The sequence below is a fragment of the Pelodiscus sinensis genome, chromosome 1, assembly GCF_052426305.1.
Source record: "Pelodiscus sinensis isolate ZL-2025 chromosome 1, ASM5242630v1, whole genome shotgun sequence".
Taxonomy (NCBI): domain Eukaryota; kingdom Metazoa; phylum Chordata; order Testudines; family Trionychidae; genus Pelodiscus; species Pelodiscus sinensis.
In genome coordinates, this window is record NC_143052.1 from 217,833,235 (window position 1) to 217,851,596 (window position 18,362).

Here is an 18,362-nt window from a genome sequence, read left to right on the forward strand (position 1 = left end):
ATAATCATCGCGCTCTTGATACTTTTACAGGTCGGGCCTCCCTTGTCCGGCACACTGGGGACCTGAGTCCCAAACCACGGAGTGTGCCGGACTAGGGGAGGTCCAGGCTCCGCACCCGGCTGCAGGCTCCGCTTCTGGCCGCGCCCGCGCAGTGAGGCGGCTCCCCGGCTAGCGGCCAGGCCCGGGGCTGGGGCGGTCACTGACTCATTCACCCCCCCCCCCGCACAAAAACCCTCGGGCCCCGCTCAGGGCGAGCCGCTGTGGTTGCCAACTTCCCCGCCCGGACTCCATTGCAGCGCCTGGCGTCCCGTCCGGGAAGTTGGCAACCCGGCGCGGCGGGCGGGCGGGGGCGCGGGCTGCCCTGCGCCGCTAGATGGCGCCCGAGCCCAGGAGGCGCCGCAGCCGGCGAGCCCCGCCCCCGGCCCGGCAGGAAGCAGAGCGAGCGGACCCGGGCGCTGGCGCTGCTCGTGGAGCCACAGTACGTGCCGGGCCCGCGCCGCGTGGGGGCGGGATCCGGGGGGGGGGGAGCGACTGTTCCCCGCCCACGTGCCTGAGCCGCAGGGGAGCGGGGACCCCCCCCGCCGTGGGGGGCCGCGGGAGGGGAACAGACCCGCCCCCCCCCCCCGCCTGGGCGCTCAGCTGGTGACTGGGCCGGGGGGAGGGGAGCCCCCCCCCAAAAAGCAGCCTGTGATCGGGGTGAATCGCTGGCGTGGGGCGACCAGCCGCCCCCGTGTGAAGTGAGGAGGAAACCCCCCCCCCCGCCCCTCTGCCTCAGCAAGGGGTGCTCGGGGTGCGTGAGAAAGCAAACTCACCCTCACCCCCAGGCCGTGACCCCTGCGTTAGCCGAGCACTGAGGATCCCCCTACCAGGGCCTTACTGGATCACCTGCTGTGCAAACAGCAAAAAGCTGGCTTGGTGCAATAGGGACGGAAGAAATGGGTTCCAGTGGAAACGATCAACTGTAGATGTAATACACATTACTGATAACTTTGATTTTCGCTCTAGGAGCAGAGCAGTTGTGTGTATATATGTATATATAATAGCATATATGGCAGGGGTGGGCAAAAGGGCCTCCGCGGGCTGGATCCCACCTGCCAAGCAGGCTGATCCGGCCTGCAGAGGCCCTGCTGCTCCCCCACCCCGAGGCCAATTGGGACCTGGGGGTGGGAGAGCACAAAAAACTTCCTCCCGCCCTGCAAGGAACACATTGTACTTCAAAGTGCTACACGCTCCCAGGGCGGGAGGCAGGGAGAAGGAAGCTTTAGGCTGCTCCCCCACCCCAAGGCCCTGATTCATCTGTGGGTGGGGTAGCCCAGAAGTTTCCTGGCTTCAAAAAATTTTGTAGTGGCCCCCAAGCCAAAAATTATTGCCCACTCCTGATATATATATATAGTGCGCAGACTTGCTCTGCAGTACTAAGGTTGCAGAACTGAGTTTAGATCCCACAAAGACCTTAAAAAGCAGAGTTCATTGGGGACCTTACATAGAATCATAGAATCCTAGGCTGGAAGAGACCTCAGGAGGTCATCGAGTCCAGCCCCTGGACCAGACCTAACTAAATCATCCTAGCCAGGGCTTTGTGAAGCCGGGAGTTAAAAAAATGTTTAAGCGCCTGTTTAAATCTTTGCAAAATTGGGGCTTACTGATATATGTTACCACAAACCCTGGGGGTGTTTTTTAAAATTAATTTTTGGTGTGTTTTAAGAAGTCGCTTGGTATTGGGGACACTTTTATTATGTGTTAGACGACTAACTTGGCATTACCCAGGGCTGGGGTGGGGCCATGCACCCTGACTGCCAGCTTCTTCACTGTGCTGCAGGTGGGAGGGGAGGTGGCTGCACATCCCATCTGCTGACTTTGACCAACCCAGGGGCAGGAGTGGGGTGCACACCCTGGCCGCTGGCTTCACTATGGCCGGTCTGGCTGGGTCTGGGGAGGCCGTGCAAGCTTCTTGCTGGCACTTCCCAGGCTTGGCAAGGGTGTGTGTGTACAGCAGCTAGCACCTGCTTCCCAGGGCGGGTTGGGTGCTGCCAACCAGTGGCTTCTGGATGGGACATTTGCCCCCTGTGGTCATTCCACAGTATAACTGTTCTTCCTGCCATACTTGTCCCTTTCCATTTTATGAGAAACAATTGAATTCCAGGGACATCCTGGCGCAACCAAACCCTGACCATGCCTTAAGTTATGATAAGAAGCAGCAGCATGCCAAAATCGGTAGTCCTAGCTCTTACCGTTTAGGAAGGGTTCTTGAGCAAATGGACTCACGGACAAACGGACGCAAATTTCTAAAATATATAAACAGGTTATTATTTATGTTCAGATAATAGCTAATGATCACCACCAGAGTTTGGACCTCATATACTGCTTCTTAGCATATTCAAAATGTGCCTCAGGACCATGATTCACGACCATATTTGGTCCAGCAGTTGGATCATTAGCTTCCTGGATGGACAGTGTGACATAAATGCTGATCCATGCCCTTCAGTGCCAGGCACTGTTTGCAAACACCACAGAAGACTGCTCGTGCTCCAAATAGCTTAGAATCTAAAAGACTCCCAGCTTCCTTCTCATATGCATGCTACTTCCTACCACTGACCTGCCAGCCCCAAGATAGGACAAAGGCCCAAAATAAGGGCTACTACTATCGTATTGCTAACTACTACAGATTAAAAAAAAAAGTAGTACAAATTGACATTTCAGATTTTCCAAAACCTACATTTGCCCTTTTGCAAATGCTCATTGTATCCTGGATCTCAAGGCAACACCTTGTCTTCTCACATCCATATGGGACAGAGGCCCGTAAACTGTGGGGTACCCCTCAGTGGGTATGGAGAAATATTCAGGGAGGCCCACGTGCACAGGCCACCCCCATACGATATGAGGAGTGAGGGAAGAACCACCACTCCTCCCCGCTCTGCCCTCTGCTCCATTCCAGCCCTACTTGCAGCTGCAGCTCGAGTCCCACTCGAACCACAGCTCTGCTCCTGGATGCAGCCCTTGGCTTCCAAGACAGGGGACCCTGCTTGCAGCTGAGGCCTCAGCTCAGGGATGGGCAATAAGCAACCCGCGTGCTGGATGTGGTTCAGGCTGGATGCTGGTACTTTATTTACTTGCAAGTCTGTAGGTATGGCCATTTGTGGCTCCTGTGGGCTGTGGATCACCGTTCTTGACCAATGGGAACTGTGTGAAGTTGTGTCTCGGTCTTTGCTGTTTCCTGCAGTTTCTGTTGGTCAGGAATGGTGATCTGCAGCCAATGGGAGCTACAAGCAGCTTTACCCAGAGACATGCAGATAAATAAAGTGTTAGCAGCCCACCTGCCAGGGAGCTAACCCTGGCAAACTGCATCCAACTTATTGCCCACTCCTGCCCTGGTCGCAAAGTTGGTCCTGTTCCCAGCCCTCGACCATGCCTTCCCAGGGGGTGTGGACTGAAGAGTTTGGGAACCATTTATATAGGAGTAGGGCCTTAGGCTCTTGGGACATGGTGAACTGTGACTTTATACTTGTTATTGCACGGTCTGTGTGCAGTTTTTGTACTAATTTAACTATTTCAGTGTGTGTTTGTGAGGCAAATGCACTATTTCTACCAAAATAGTTAAATGAGTACAATCTCTAGCCTGGGCACAATTATACCCTTATAACTTATCTCCCTTTTCTTACAACAATAAGCTGTATCTGCATTAGCTCCTTTATACCAGTATTACTGTAAGCATATTAGATGGGTCTGTATTTCTCTATACTGGCTAGATAAGAGTCATGTCCTGAGTCTCAAAAGTCAACCAAAGAACATATTTAATATTTACAGTTATTTACAAACAGAAATGTAGTTTACAGGAGATTGTGTTAAAGTGACATATAGGTACAATTAATTGGTTCTGTGATGCACATCTACATTTCTATGAGAATTATAACTGAGACATGTTGATATTAAAATTAATGTATATAGTGATGCACAGCCGTAATTAATCAGTAGCTGTGTGTCAGAAAAGGCTGAATGGTTTTTCTTTAAACATCCTTCTGACTCCCAGATTTTCTAGCACTAGATAGGTAAGCTCAAACGATCATTTGAAAAATATAAGCTTTTGGTGTTACAATATGGCATTTTGTTCTCACTGAGTACTTGGAATATGTACAAAACGCTTAGAACAATTTTAGTATTTGTTCAAGTCATTGGTCCATCTGTTCCTTTATCCGGCTGTCAGCGTTACCACATTCTTAAGGATTTGGTGAAAAAAGTGGAAAGAAAATAATACCTGATCTGCACAAGTGATTGATGTATTCCCTGAAATAAGAATTGTAGAGACTTACTTCATACTTATCTTACTTTGCGGAGCTACAAAAGTTAATGTTGATAAGACTCTCCAGTCCTCTCTAAAATTTTGCTTTTTATTTCAGTGACAGTAAATTCCACAGATTGGCTCCATGAATGTGGGATCTGTGAAGAAGTATTGTAATTTGTCCTAATTTCTTTCCCCTTCTTAATTACATCATGTTCTATGTTCTGTTACAATACAGTAGTGTGAGAAGAAGTGACTGACTAGCTCTTGCTGTGCTCTTCGTAATTTTGAATAATGGAAAGTCCCCTCAATCCTTTTTTAGCTAAATAGCCTTGTTTCTTCGGGTCATACACTAATATATTGTACAATATATTTCAAGTGTGGCTACCAAAACTGTCTACAATACTCCACCAGGGGGCTGTGCTCTCAAGGCGTACAATGTATCATCACACTTTCAAAAGACAGCCGTCCAGGATCCAATCCAACAGGCTGTTGATCCATTTCAACTTAACTTCTGTGGAACTGAGTGATGTATGGTGCTTTGTGGAATCATACCTCTAGTCAGTTATACAGGTCGAACCTCCTTTATCCAGCACACCACAGAATTTGGCAGAAAAGGGAAGATCAAGACTCCCTACCTGGGTGTAGGGTTCTGCTCCTGGCTGTGGCTGCGTGCCGTATCGCCTGCCCCGCTGTGTCCAGCCCCCTCACCCCTACTGCACCAGCCCCAGACAGGTGCCCCCCTCTACCTCCAGCTCCGTCTGGGGCTGCGCTCCTGGCCGTCAGCCCTGACCAGGGCTGTGCTCCCCACTACACCATCCTGCTGGGGCCGTACTCCCCACCACCAGCCCAGTCCAGGCTGCACTGCTGAATTTGGCAAGCCAGGGTTCTCTGGTCCAGCAGTGCTGGGCCATGGATGTTGCTGGACCACATTTTGAGTCCCAGTTTTTAGAGGTTTAACCTGTAGCTTTAGTGTCTCTATTGCTTGCTCACTTCATGTTTACAAGTAAATGGGCATGTTTTGATTAATTGCAATATATCAGTATTTGATATAAATGGAGAATTATTTTATTATTTGAAAGGTTAGAAAAAGAGATAATACAATGTATCAGCAATGGACTGTTTGTCCTGTGTACCCTGCCTAGCATAATAGGGTCCTTATCCATGACTGGGACTCTTAGACACTGTGGCAGTACAAACTGATAATTATGTAGCTGTTGAAAGGGGTGGATTGGGAAATTTCTATGCCAAAACCCTCCAAGCAACAGAACATTTTAAAAAACAGAAAGGGATCAAAGAATTCTTTGACCAAGCATTTTATTGTAGCTGCCTGCAGCCTTCACATCTTTTACTTTTGGCCCCAATTCTGCCAGATGGTCTGTGCCAACATCCCCCAATACTTTCAGTGAGCCACATTCAGTGACACTTCATGTTGGGACCAAGGTTTGCCCGCAAAGATCATTTGGCAAGATTGGCCTGGCCTTAATTGTACTACCATGAATAATCCCTGTGATTGGACTATTCACCATAGTAAAATTAGCACGTGTAAATGTTTGAACGATTGGGTCCTTACCTTTAATGCCAGCATTGCAAAATTCTTCCCAACCAATTGCCTGGGATAGTAATTTTTGTTTGAGCAAGTAAATGTTTTCATCATCCTTATGGTAGTGCAGGAAAGTAGATGTTTTTTGCCTGGGTTAATACATTTCCTTGGTAATTTTACAGTGGTGGTTCCTGCTTTTTAGCAATTTTCTTCATTCAAAAGTTAAGTGATGTTCCCAGTGGCAATAGATTACTTTCAGATTGTGACACAACCTCCATATTTTAATTGTTAGGTATTGAAAAAAACAGAGCCAGAATGAATTCATTTATTTTCTGCTTCTTGTGTGTGTGTTGATAACCAATTGAATTTACTTTTGAAGAGTCATTTTGCTTTTTTTATTACTAATTATTTCTTTATGGTTTGTATTGTAGTTAGGGATGTCAGTGGTTAACCAGTAAACATCATGGTTACTGGGTGATGGTTACCAGTTAACTGGCAGCCCAGCTAGGCTGGAGCAGCTCCCCGCCAACCCCTGTGTAAGCAGTTAAACAGTTAAATGTAATGTTTAGCCAGTCAACTGATGTAACATTTAACTGGTTAACTGACTAAATGGGATTTTTCATCCCTAATTATGGTAGGTCCCAGGATCCGGACTTTCCTGTAGTAGGTGTTTATTTCTATAATAGTTCATTAATAACTTGCGAAAATTAAATTTTTATGTTTGCTAAGATGTGTGATTATTTCATGTTCAGGAAACTGATATATTTTAATGGATTTATTGGGAGATTTTTACCCCTCAGAAAGCTCTTTGTGCTTTTGAATATGGTGTGTATTTTTATCACTTACGGTATTAAAAACAAAGTTTGTGTATGTTAGACTTTGAACCTGATTTTTGTTTGTTTAAGCCAGTTCAGAGAATGTTTTGGTATGCAAAAGTCATAGGCAGACATTGACTTCTGATGTATGTAATTTTTCTAAACTACAGGCGGAAATGAGAGAGGCAGCCACAATAGAGTTTACATTTTAAATGTGAGAAAGAGACCTTTACATTTATTCCAGTGACCTTGACAGTACCCAGATGTACGTACACATATGCACACATCCACCCTATGAGAGAGAAATACAACTTTTAAAAAGAGGATAGCATGGGAAACTGTATTATTCCAGTGACCTTGACAATACCCAGACGCACTTGCGCACACACACAGACACACACTCATGGGAAACTGTTTGAGATTAACAGAAAGGGGCAGCACTAGGGTCTTTTATATATCTGTAGGCTACTAATGCTGCAAATCACTACAATGTTTCTTTAGTGGCCTGAGCTCATTTTTCCCTCTGCTTCTCTTGGCAGATGAGAAGGAAGACAATTCAGTCTCTTTGACAGTTTTGAACCTGATTCTGCTAATGTTTACCTATATGAGTGGGTCCATTGGGACTACTCATGTATGCAAGGACTGTTTGTAGAAGTGTTGGTGCGTAAGGGTTTGCATATTTGGGATCTGTCTCCACCAATACAAAGGGTGACAATTATGCCTTTGTACTGCCTTTTGGTAGCTTCATGATTTGCATTTCTTTGGTGATGTCAGGAGGGACTGCATCTCCTTTCTCTCAGCACTGCTGTCTTTAAGAGGCAGTTTGATCAATAAAGTCATAAATAGGAGGCCAAATGCTGCTCCAGCTGATTCCTTGGGCAGCCCCAGTGGGAAGAATTCTACTCATTTATACTGGTGTAATCTGGGATAACCTCAATGAAAACAGTGGAGTTACTCCTGTTTTACAGCAAGTAACTAAAAGTAGTATTTGACCCCTACTTGGAATAGTTTGGGAATGTCAGTTAGCAGATTCTTTGGTTCACAGACATTTATAAAAAATGGGATGTTAATCTTGGTATCACTCCCCTCTGATGTCCCTTCAAATGAGAGTTTGTAGGTGATGACACTATGTAGGATGAGTGGTTGCTCTTTAAAATCTAGGTATAATAAAATAGCTGCCAAGTAGTCAAGGCATTTTTCAAAATACCCTTAAGTGGTTTATGCTGGTAAATAACTTTGAAGGTTAGAAATGCAAAACATGTCCTATGCAATAGTAATTTTAAACAGCAGCTTGTAATTGCAGATCTTTATACAATCTGGTCCTTTCCAGCTTCCACTTCTGTACTTAACCTCCCCTCTTCTATCCATTCAGCTACTTGGTCACCACCTGAATTTGTCTGTGCTTCCTTTACATCAGGGCTACGTCTTGACTGGCATGATTTTCCACAAATGCTTTTAACGGAAAAGTTTTCCGTTAAAAGCATTTGCGGAAAAGAGCATCTAGATTGGCACAGACACTTTTCCGCAAAAGCACTTTTTGCGGAAAAGCATCCGTGCCAATCTAGACGTGGTTTTCCACAAAAAAGCCCCGATCGCCATTTTCGCAATCGGGGCTTTTTTGCGCAAAACAAATCTGAGCTGTCTACACTGGCCCTTTTGTGCAAAAGTTTTGCACAAAAGGACTTTTGCCCGAACGGGAGCAGCATTGTATTTCCGCAAGAAGCACTGATTTCAGACAGTAGGAAGTCAGTGTTCTTGCGGAAATTCAAGCGGCCAGTGTAAACAGCTGGTAAGTTTTTCCGCAAAAGCAGAAAACTTTTCTGCTTTTGCGGAAAACTTGCCAGTCTAGACACAGCCCAGGAGTGGCCAACCCACATGTGGCTCTTTGCTTAAAGAAATGAGGCTCTTGCTAGTTCTGAGCCATGCACCTGAACTGCTCAAGGCCAGCCGCTCTGCGCATGCACCCCAGTGCCTCGAGGGAGAAGCGCATGGTGGCCGCAACTCTGGGACCCAGGCGAGGGGAAGGAGGGGAACAGAAGTACTTTAAACTCAGTCTTCATGGATACAGAATAAGGCAGCCAACACGGATGTCATATTTAAATTCCAGGGCAAAAAAAAAGAATCAGCATGTACCTGATTTACACTTGTTTCTTTAAAGAAAATTCAAAGGCTATTGTTTGCCAGGCTGCAGCAATTATTCTGAGATCTGAGTCTCTCCCTTATTGTTTTTGAACCTCTCATATTTGCAGTCTGGGACAGACTTGAATGTTTAGAATTGTTAAAAAGCCATAATCTTCATAAGTAAAAAAAATATGAGGAAACCATACCAGAGCTCAACAAGCTGGAGTGAAACAGGCACTTCAAATTGTGCTAATTTACTTCTCAGTTTGGTTTAATTTTAAAAAACTCACACGTAATAATAGGGCAGTACTGTTACATTTAAAATACTTGGTTGGGATGCTTTTTTTTTAGTGTGAGAATATTACTGTATTTTTAAAGGTTTTTTTTTTTAATTTGAATGTTTGCTCCTCGTCAAGTTCTCTGAAGATCTATGGACTGGCTGTGAAATTTTTAAGTGACTAGAGACTCTTTTATTGTTTTTTGTCCAAAATGTCCTGTAATGTTATTTTTATCACTATATTTTGTGTACTCCATCTATCTATCTGTCTGTCTATCTAAAAAAATAAATATATAATACGTGGCTCTTCACACTCTATCCACAGCTATTTTGACTCTTCATCTCTAACTGGTTTGCCACCCCTGCTTTACATGAAGCAGTGTTGCAATCAAGGAAGTATAAAGTAGGAGAAGAAATCACTATACAATTACAACATAGAATTTAAAATAAACAAAAATCTTACTACCAGAATGAAATAAAATAGGTTTTCAAAATGCTTAAAATAACAGTTTTATAGGATTCCTTCTGGAGATGCTGCTGAGAGATAAAACCAAGTGGTTCTCATTCAAGGTCATTAATTTTGAAGATACCTAGAAGTAGAGGAAGCTACTATTGTGTGGAGGACAAAAAGGAGGATAAGACAAAGTTTATTTATCTCTTCCAGCATTCTAGGTTGCAGGGGTGTCTGTAGATACTAGGGTTCACAAGAGGTTTCAGGTATTCTCTGATCACTTAAAAACCCCCATCTGTTGACTCTTGTCTGTAGATACTAGGGTTCACTAGAGATGCTTTCTGTGTTTGTAACTATAAATTATAAATTTATAAATTAAAAAACATTATTTTCTTTTCTAGTTTACGTTGATCATTGAAGCAAACTCCACAGGTGATGGTAAGCATTTTTTATTTCCACTGTGTATCTGAGACAATGAGCCAATGCACACTTTATACATTAACTACATATACAAGAAAATTGTATCAAACCATCAGCACTCATTTAAAAGAGTTATATTTTAAAGTAGTTAAAGTACATTCAAAATAAAATTAATTTATTACAAGTATTGTTAGATTGGTTCCCTTAGAGAAGAGTCTAGAGACATATAACAGGAAAATAACAGAGAATTCAGAGGATCACTCTTCTTAAATTTATAGCTTTTATTAGATTGAAAAACTCCTCTATATTTCCATTCATATGACAGCTGAAAAAGCACAGACATGCAACTGTATTCCAAAGTTAGATTGTAATGTATTTTTTTCCTTCTTTGCCCCAGTCTAAAACATCCCCTTAATTTTTTATTTCAACAGATGGATTTTTAAATTCAGTGAAAGAGTGAGGTTTTCTCGGCTCACTTTTTTTTCTTCTTCCAAACACAGAAGTATTTGGCTAGGCACCAGAATCACAATTCTGTCTACATGAAGTGGCCCTTTGTATTCCTCTCCCCCTAAATTAAAAACCGGGGTTAGTCAGATAGCCAGATCAGCCAGCTGTATTCTAAAGTTTTCAGTGAGATCATCACCAAGGTCCAATTTAGAAACATTTTAGGTTAAAAGGACTGGAAGATAATTCTTGTATTTTAAAAAGATATGTTGTCATCTTGGGGAACACACAGAACATATGAAACTTTTCTTTATTGTCAAGCTAGCTAACTATTCTGCTGATGGTCTCAAACTTGATTTTTAGTTATTTCAGTGGGAAACATTAAACTAAGTGCTCCAAAACTAACTCCATGAAACTTCTTAGACCTGACCACAGAATTTTCCTGTTCTTGACCATACATTAAAGAAGTAGAGTCAGGGTGACATTGCCATATAATGAAAGCAAAGTAAGAACATTAAATATCCTGGGTTTTGTAGAATATCATAACACCGTTGTGAATAAGAACATTCTAGCAGCAGGGTCAGCCTCTCCTCTTACACATGTGTAAATCAAAAATAAATCCACTGAAGTCAGTGGAGTTTCACTAGCATATTAGAAGTGCATGAGGAACATTTGACCCATAAAGTCTTAGCCAAAAAGTCAAATATTTGTTATGCATTTCCATAAAAATTAATTTGGTGGCTGTTTTAAAAAATCATTTGTACAACACCTAGGAATTGTGTAAATAGATGAGACACAATCCCTGACCCAGTGTTTAAGTGAAATGGGGGGGATTTATTAGCTTGAAACTTGCTGTTATTGTAACTCCTTAAACATAACCTTAAAATTATGTTGCCAACATTTTTAAGCTTTCAGACGCTGTTGGCAGGCAGGAAGGGAAATTGGCTTTGGGGAACAAGTGGCAGGACTTTAGCTATGAAGTATAACATCTTTAAAGTATGATTTTTTTTATCTTGACAGTTACCTTAAGGAGATGTGGAGATGACCTTCCACATTTAAGTCTGAAATATGCCAAATGTATGGTCCAAAAAAAAAAGAAAATAGATCAAGTAAAACTCTTCCTCCCCTGAGGCACATACAATAACTACACAAAAGAGATACATTAAAGGGGGAGCATTAGGCTTTTACACAGATTTCATTGCTTTTGTCTGTTCAACAGATATGTGTTGCTGCATCATCAATATCCAAATGAATGAAGTGAGACTAACTTGTTTTTAAATCCAACATTTTCCATCCATCCAAAGCCCTTACTCAGATGCACCACCCCAAAGGCACACAATGGATAATCCCATCCCAAGAATGCTTTAGCTTCCCAGTATCCCTGGCCTTTCTCCAGCACCAGCTATGTGCACTAGGGATGTTAAATTGCGACTAACATCCCTAGTGTACATGGGTAGTGCTACTCAATTAGTTAATTGGGGGGATGCTCACTACCCCCGCTGCAGCTCTGCAATTTAAATGTAGCTCTACATTTAGCTAACCCCGCCGTGCCTCTGCCTTTTAAATGTAGTAAGAGTCAGGCATCTCTTACTATACTTAAAAGGCAGAGCCGCAGCAGTCAAGCACCCGGTGTGAGTGGGGACTGCTTCGCTGGGTCCCGCGCTGCATCTCTACCTTTTAAATGTAGCTCTACCGGCTTTTAAGACAGCTCCCCCTAGCACTGGCTCTTTCTCCCCTCCTTGGTGCCTCTGATAATACAATATTTTTCTATAATAATTTACTTTTACTATAGAGGATCTGCACTCTTACAGTGTTATAGGCTAGAGAAGAGCTGTGGGTAAACTGTTGCATCAGGCAAACAAATATTTTCAAAAACAGTTGTTGCTGGTTTACATTTTATAACTGGAAAGAGATATTTTAGTTTATTTCAGTCAGTGAACTTATTACCCTTTTTCAGAGTGTAGCCGATAATAAATAAAGTAGTGAGATTTATTAGCAGCACAGCACTTTGCTTAGCATGTGTTTTTTATTGAAACCTTAATGGATACATGACTAAGTTGCCATCTGACCTCTCCCACTGAAATTATTATGGCAAGGAGATTAGTTAATGCATTACTAAACGAAATAAGTTTATTAATGTAGAGGAATTTCAGACACAGTACCCTTTGCATGTTAACATGAATCCTGTGTATTTATGGTGTGTAACTTATCTGATACACACTTTGAAATAATCAAGTCTCTTTCAGCTCACCTTTTTCCTATGTAGCATTTGGATTAATTTGTATTAATAAGCCATGAGTACAGGCAGTCCCCGAGTTACGCGGATCCGACTTATGTCAGATCCGCAGTTACGAACGGGGCCGTTCCTCTCCCTGGTCTCCAGCAGACCAGGGAGAGGAAGCAAAGCGGCGGAACACGTGGGCAGCGGACAGGGCTGTCCGCTGCCCACGCGCTCCGCGGCTTGGCTCTGCTTTGCCTCCCCCCCCCCCGTCCCCCTGGTCTGCAGACCAGGGGGACGGGGGGGGGGGGCAAAGCAGAGCCAAGCAGAGCCAAGCCGCGGAGCGCGCGGTCAGCTGACAGCCCAGACGCGTCTGGGCTGTCAGCTGGCAGCGCGCTCCGCGGCTTGGCTCTGCTTTGCCCCCCCCCTCCCCCTGGTCTGCAGACCAGGGGGACGGGGACGGGGGGGAAAAGCAGAGCCAAGCCGCGGAGCGCGCGGTCAGCTGTCAGCTGGCTGCGTCCTCCGCGGCTTGGCTCTGCTTTGCCCCCCCCCCCCATCCCCCTGGTCTGCAGACCAGGGGGACGGGGAGCAAAGCAGAGTAAAGCCACGGAGCCCGAGGGCAGCGGGACAGCCACGGCGCGTCTGGGCTGTCCCGTTGCCCCCGTGCTCCGTGGCTTTGCTCCGGACACCTGTGGTACAGCAGCTGGGGCGCTGCCAGTTGGTCCCGTAGCGCCGCTCTGGGCGCTACGGGACCAACCGGGCAGCACCCCAGCTGTTCTGCCCCAGGCATCCTGATTCAGCCACTGCTGGTCAGATTCAGCAGCGGCTGAATCAGGACGCCTGGGGCAGAGCAGCTTGGGTGCTGCTGTGTTGGTCCAGTAGCGCCGAGGAGCGGCGGCACTACTGGACCAACCGGGCAGCACCCCAGCTGCTCTGTCCCAGGCGTCCCCAAGTCAGCCGCTGCTGAAACTGACCAGTGGCTGACTACAGGAAGCCCCTGCCCCGGGCTTCCTGGAATCAGCCGCTGATCAGTTTCAGCAGCAGCTGACTTGGGGATGCCTGGGGTTCTTAAGTAGAATATGTATGTAAGTCAGAACTGGCGTCCAGATTCAGCCGCTGTTGAAACTGATCAGTTTCAGCAGCGGCTGAATCTGGATGCCAGTTCCGACTTACATGCAGATTCAACTTAAGAACAAACCTACAGTCCCTATCTTGTACGTAACCCGGGGACTGCCTGTATTTATGTCTACACAAGCTTAGTGTGCATTAGTACAGTTCAACATTTTTCCCCAGAGGAGTGGCTTCCACTGTAATAAAGGAGATTTGGGGGGAAAGCTTTGGTGCAGTCATTTTCATTACTTTCTTCCTTGGTGACTAGTAGAGTGAACAGCATGTTCATGCTTTAAGCACTTGTCCAAAATACATGGAGTTTTTTGTTATTATAGGAAGTAAAGCATTTGGAATGAAAATGCTTTTTAATTACCTCAACATTGTCTCTCTTCTCTACTTCTGCTTTTTGCAGGAAGGCTCACTACATGAAGAGACTCGGCCATGGTATTATCAACAAGTGTATGCAAGATACTGGAAGCATTACAACCAAGCCATGCACTGGATGTACAAGCACAAAAATGCCTATAGGAAAGCCATGGAGTCCTTTTATCATCTGTCATGGAGTCCACCCGAAACCTTTCCTACTAGCCGTTATTCAGATTGGGATGGAGGCAACCCATCAGATGCTGACAACTATTCTCCATACGCTCCAAACAGCAGAATGCGTTACCCTTCCTGGTCCCAGCAATACCCAGGTGCCCACTGTAGATCCGGAGTGAGCCAGGAAATGGGCAGAGATTCTGAAATGGAGAACGATTCTGAGTCTGAAGAGGAGATAGAGTGCGACCTGAGCAACATGGAGATCACAGAGGAGCTCCGCCAGTATTTTGCACAGACAGAGAGGCACAGGCAGGAGTTACGTAAGTTCAGGCCTTGGTTGTATTTTATACTTTCCATTTCAGCCTGGGATAAATATGTCCTTAATGTAACACAGGAGTAACTGGTACTAAATGTAAATGAACCAGTGAAAATACATGTGGTTTTTTTACATAGAGAGAATGAGTAATGATTTGGAGAGTGGATGTAGAATGTGTTTGTTCAGGAGCAAATGCTGCATTTGGATCAATTCTGGGGGAAATTGAATGCTTCTGGAGCATTAAGATGGGTAGTGAAAATCTCCCATCTTTTTCCTCAGCAAGAACAGATCATATTAATATTTTAATTATAATTTTTTTCTATAAAAAATGAGCCTTTGAGTGATTTCTAAATTTCCATTACTCTGTCCCTACCATGCTCATGTTTTCCTTCAAAAATACCCAAGTACTGAATTGTTGGATAATAATAATAATAATGGAGATTGCCTATCTTCTAGAACTGGAAGGGACCTTGAAAGGTCTAGTCCAGTCCCCTGCCTTCACAGCAGGACCAAGTACCATCCCTGAAAATTTTTTGCCCCAAATCCCTAAATGGCCTCCACAAGGATTGAACTCACAACCCTGGGTTTAGCAGGCCAATGCTCAAACCACTGAGCTGTCCCTCCCCCTCTTATTTCCTTTAAAATAAAATTAAAAAAATTAATATTTAAAAATCTTGAATCATTTGATGCTCACATTTTAAACTAACACTTAAGTCAGTTGAGTCAGAAGAAATGAATATGTCAGTATTCTCAAAATCTTGGCTTCTTAAAGTTAAATTTAGTAAAATCCTAGATTCCTGAAATGTACAGCCCAAAGGAAATTCCTAGGTACATTATTTAATGCTAGAGGAAGCTGCTGTGTACTCTTTCAAGATGGAGTAGCACTGAACAAAGTCATTTAAGAAACAAAAGTTTAAGATGGTAACACTTGCCACCATCATACCAGCATTGGAAAGAGGTGACTGGTTTCATCCCTCGACTTGCAAGATGCACATTTTCATATTTACACCTATCCTGCTCATGGGAAATAGGTACTCAATGCTACCTGTTCAAGGTCTGACCATTTGTCCTTTCTACAGCTTGAAGACTCTTCAGAGGTGTTTTCAGTTGTTACAGTATATCTGTGGAAGCAAACCAAATCACTCATCGTTTCTCTGCTCTCCTGTCTCCGCTTCTTGGCTCTGGACCTGCGTTATCCCTTTGATCCATGGCATCCACTTCAGAACATTCCCACACAGTTCTCCTCCTTCCGAGGCTATGTGCAGTCTGCAGTGTCGCACTTTCCTCAGTGGCCAACCGCAACGCACAGTCTAGCCCAGTGGTCCCCAACACAGTGCCTGCGGGCGCCATGGAGCCCGCGGGGGCATTTGTGTGTGCCCACCAAGTGCTCGGGGCTGGCCTGGCCCCGGGCACGTGGCGCTGCATGGTACCGGAGCTGTCCCCGGGCGCATGGCACACGGTAAGCGCAGGCCCCGGGAGCGCCGCCGCCCGCGCTCTGGCCGCGCGGCGCTTGGGGAGGGGGGAGTGCTGGCTCCGGTTGTGCGGCGCTTGGAGGGGGGACACGCTGGCCCCAGGCACGTGGCACATGGGGGGGGAGCCCTGCCCCTGAGCGCGTGGCTATGGGGGGGTCCCGCCCCCGGGCGCCCGGCAGGCGAACGGCCACGCCCCCTGGCACCTGGCAGCCTCTAAAGGTTGGGGACCACTGATCTAGCCCCTCACCTCAGGGCTAGCTACAGTCTGTAATGGCCATGCTCCTGTATGTGCAAAGTGGAAAGGGGGGGGTTCTGGCCCAGGGACCATCTGTCAGCCAGGTCCTGCCTTTGTGCCAGTGCCTACAGCCTGGGAGGTATCAGTCTGGAGCTTTTCTGCAGCTCCCCTGAGCCTGTCCCGCACTGCTCTCTCCATGGTGCTGCTGGTTCCCCTCCCCCCCTACTGGGACACAGCTCCTTTTTTCCCTTGCTGCTCAGGGTGAGAGTGAGCTCCCCTCAGCTCTGCAGTCTTTTATAGGAGGCTGGCCCTGATTAGCTGATTGCTCCCTGCCCTGAGAGGCCAAGTATCATAGAATCATAGAACTGGAAGGAACCTTGAGAGATCATCAGGTCCAGTCCCCTGTCCTCATGGCAGGACCAAGCAACATCTAGACCATCTGATAGGTGTTTTGCCCAACCTACTCTTAAAAATCTCTAATGATGGAGATTCCACAACCTCCCTAAGCAATTTATTCCAGTCATTAACTGCCCTCACATAAAGTTTTTTTTCTAATGGTCAACCTAAAGCTCCCTGGCTGCAATTTAAGCCCTGTTGTTTTTTTCTCCTATCATCAGAGGTTAAGGAGAATATTTTTTCTCCCTCCTACTTGTAACAATCATTTAGGTACTTGAAAGTTGTGATCGTGTCTCTCCTCAGTCTTCTCTTTTCCAGACTAAATAAACCCAGTTCCTTCAGTCTTCTCTTGTAGGTCGTGTTTTCTGGACCTTTAATCATTTTTGTTGCTCTTCTCTGGATCTTTTCCAGTTTGTCCATATCTTTCTTGAAAAGTGACTTCTAGAACTGGACACAGTATTCTTGTTGAGACCTAATCAACACAGAGTAGAGAGGGGGGAAAAAAACAGGTGTAATCAGCTCAGTGAAGTTGTTCTTGTTTTACCATGGTGTAAGTGAGAGCAGCATCAGGTCCTTCTGTGTGCCTCAGTTCTCATCTGTAAAATGCAACTAATAGTGAATACCTGCTTCACACAAGTGCTGAGACTAAATTAAGGAAGTGTTAAAAAGCAAGAATCTAAGCAGAGGGAGGGAGAAATGGTATGTTCTCTACTAAATGCTTAGAATGAAGAGTGGTGAGCTCTGTTGAGACCCTGTGGACAATGAAAGATATAGTGCTGCTATGTTTAATTAGATAGAGCAATTGATTTTCCTGAATACTGTTTTTAAAGCAAATGAAATGTATAGACGGTTCATTAAGCTGAACTCTTTCATGACATTATCCTGTTCTGGCTTTCATTCTTGAAGCTGTATTGATTCTCAGATAAATGTAGAGGAAGCAGATAAAAGCGATCACATTATCTGCCTTGTATGGGTCCTCTCTTAGGTATTTTTCTCTTTGTCATCCATCACAGTTCGACTTGGTTCTGGCCTGGTAGCCTAGTGACCATGAAGGGGGCTCAAGTTCAATAATATCTTCTTAATTATTTGTATCTGCCACAAGAGTACATAGTGCTACACACCACCATTTGTGCTGAGCAATTAGCAATTCTACACTCCCAAGAAGTTAAGAATCCAATAATACAAGAGAAAATAAGCATATAATATAAATCAGAATAAAGAGACCTGGTGTTTTATGGGTGTTGAGGCAAGCATGCTTTACAGAGAAGGGAAAGGATTTAGATTTTTCTTTTGAAGGATTATAGTGCAAGATGTATATTAGTTGGGATTTTATTCCAGACATATAGAACTGGGTGGGATGCAGAAAGTCATGGAGACAGTAGTTGGCAAAAAAGACAAATGGGGTAATGAGGAGAGGGAATTAGGGGGAGTATAAGGAACATGAGATAATGCTGACCAAGAAGGGTGAATAGACCGATTTATCTCCATCATATCCAGCGCCTATCTCATTGATTGTTACTGTGGTTATATGCAAAAACATATTACAAATGTTATTTAGTACATTTTCAGGCACTCATAAGTTACTAAATAGAGTATAACTGTAAGTCCATCCCCTTCTGTGTATGCAGTATGGCAGTCTTTAGTCTGTGATTGTGTCCACAGGATTCTGCCTCAGTACAAAGGGAGTACTAAACTTAAACCCACTTAATTTTTAAAACATCCTCTTTT

The 18,362-nt window shown here is 44.8% G+C and overlaps 1 protein-coding gene across 2 annotated transcripts in view; it reads left to right on the top strand.

The window, feature by feature from the left end:
- The first annotated feature begins 358 nt into the window (after nucleotides 1-358).
- Nucleotides 359-18,362, top strand: part of GEMIN8 (gem nuclear organelle associated protein 8) — a 40,929-nt gene continuing 22,925 nt past the window's right edge. The window contains exons 1-3 of one of the 2 annotated variants that reach the window (XM_075914529.2): nucleotides 366-478; nucleotides 9,885-9,921; nucleotides 14,088-14,535. In XM_075914529.2, coding sequence (XP_075770644.1) covers nucleotides 9,919-9,921; nucleotides 14,088-14,535 — 451 coding nt within the window. In that variant the 5' untranslated portion in view covers nucleotides 366-478; nucleotides 9,885-9,918. Of the gene's footprint in view, nucleotides 479-9,884; nucleotides 9,922-14,087; nucleotides 14,536-18,362 lie in introns of both variants that reach the window. The other variant, XM_089775122.1, reaches the window with a different exon arrangement.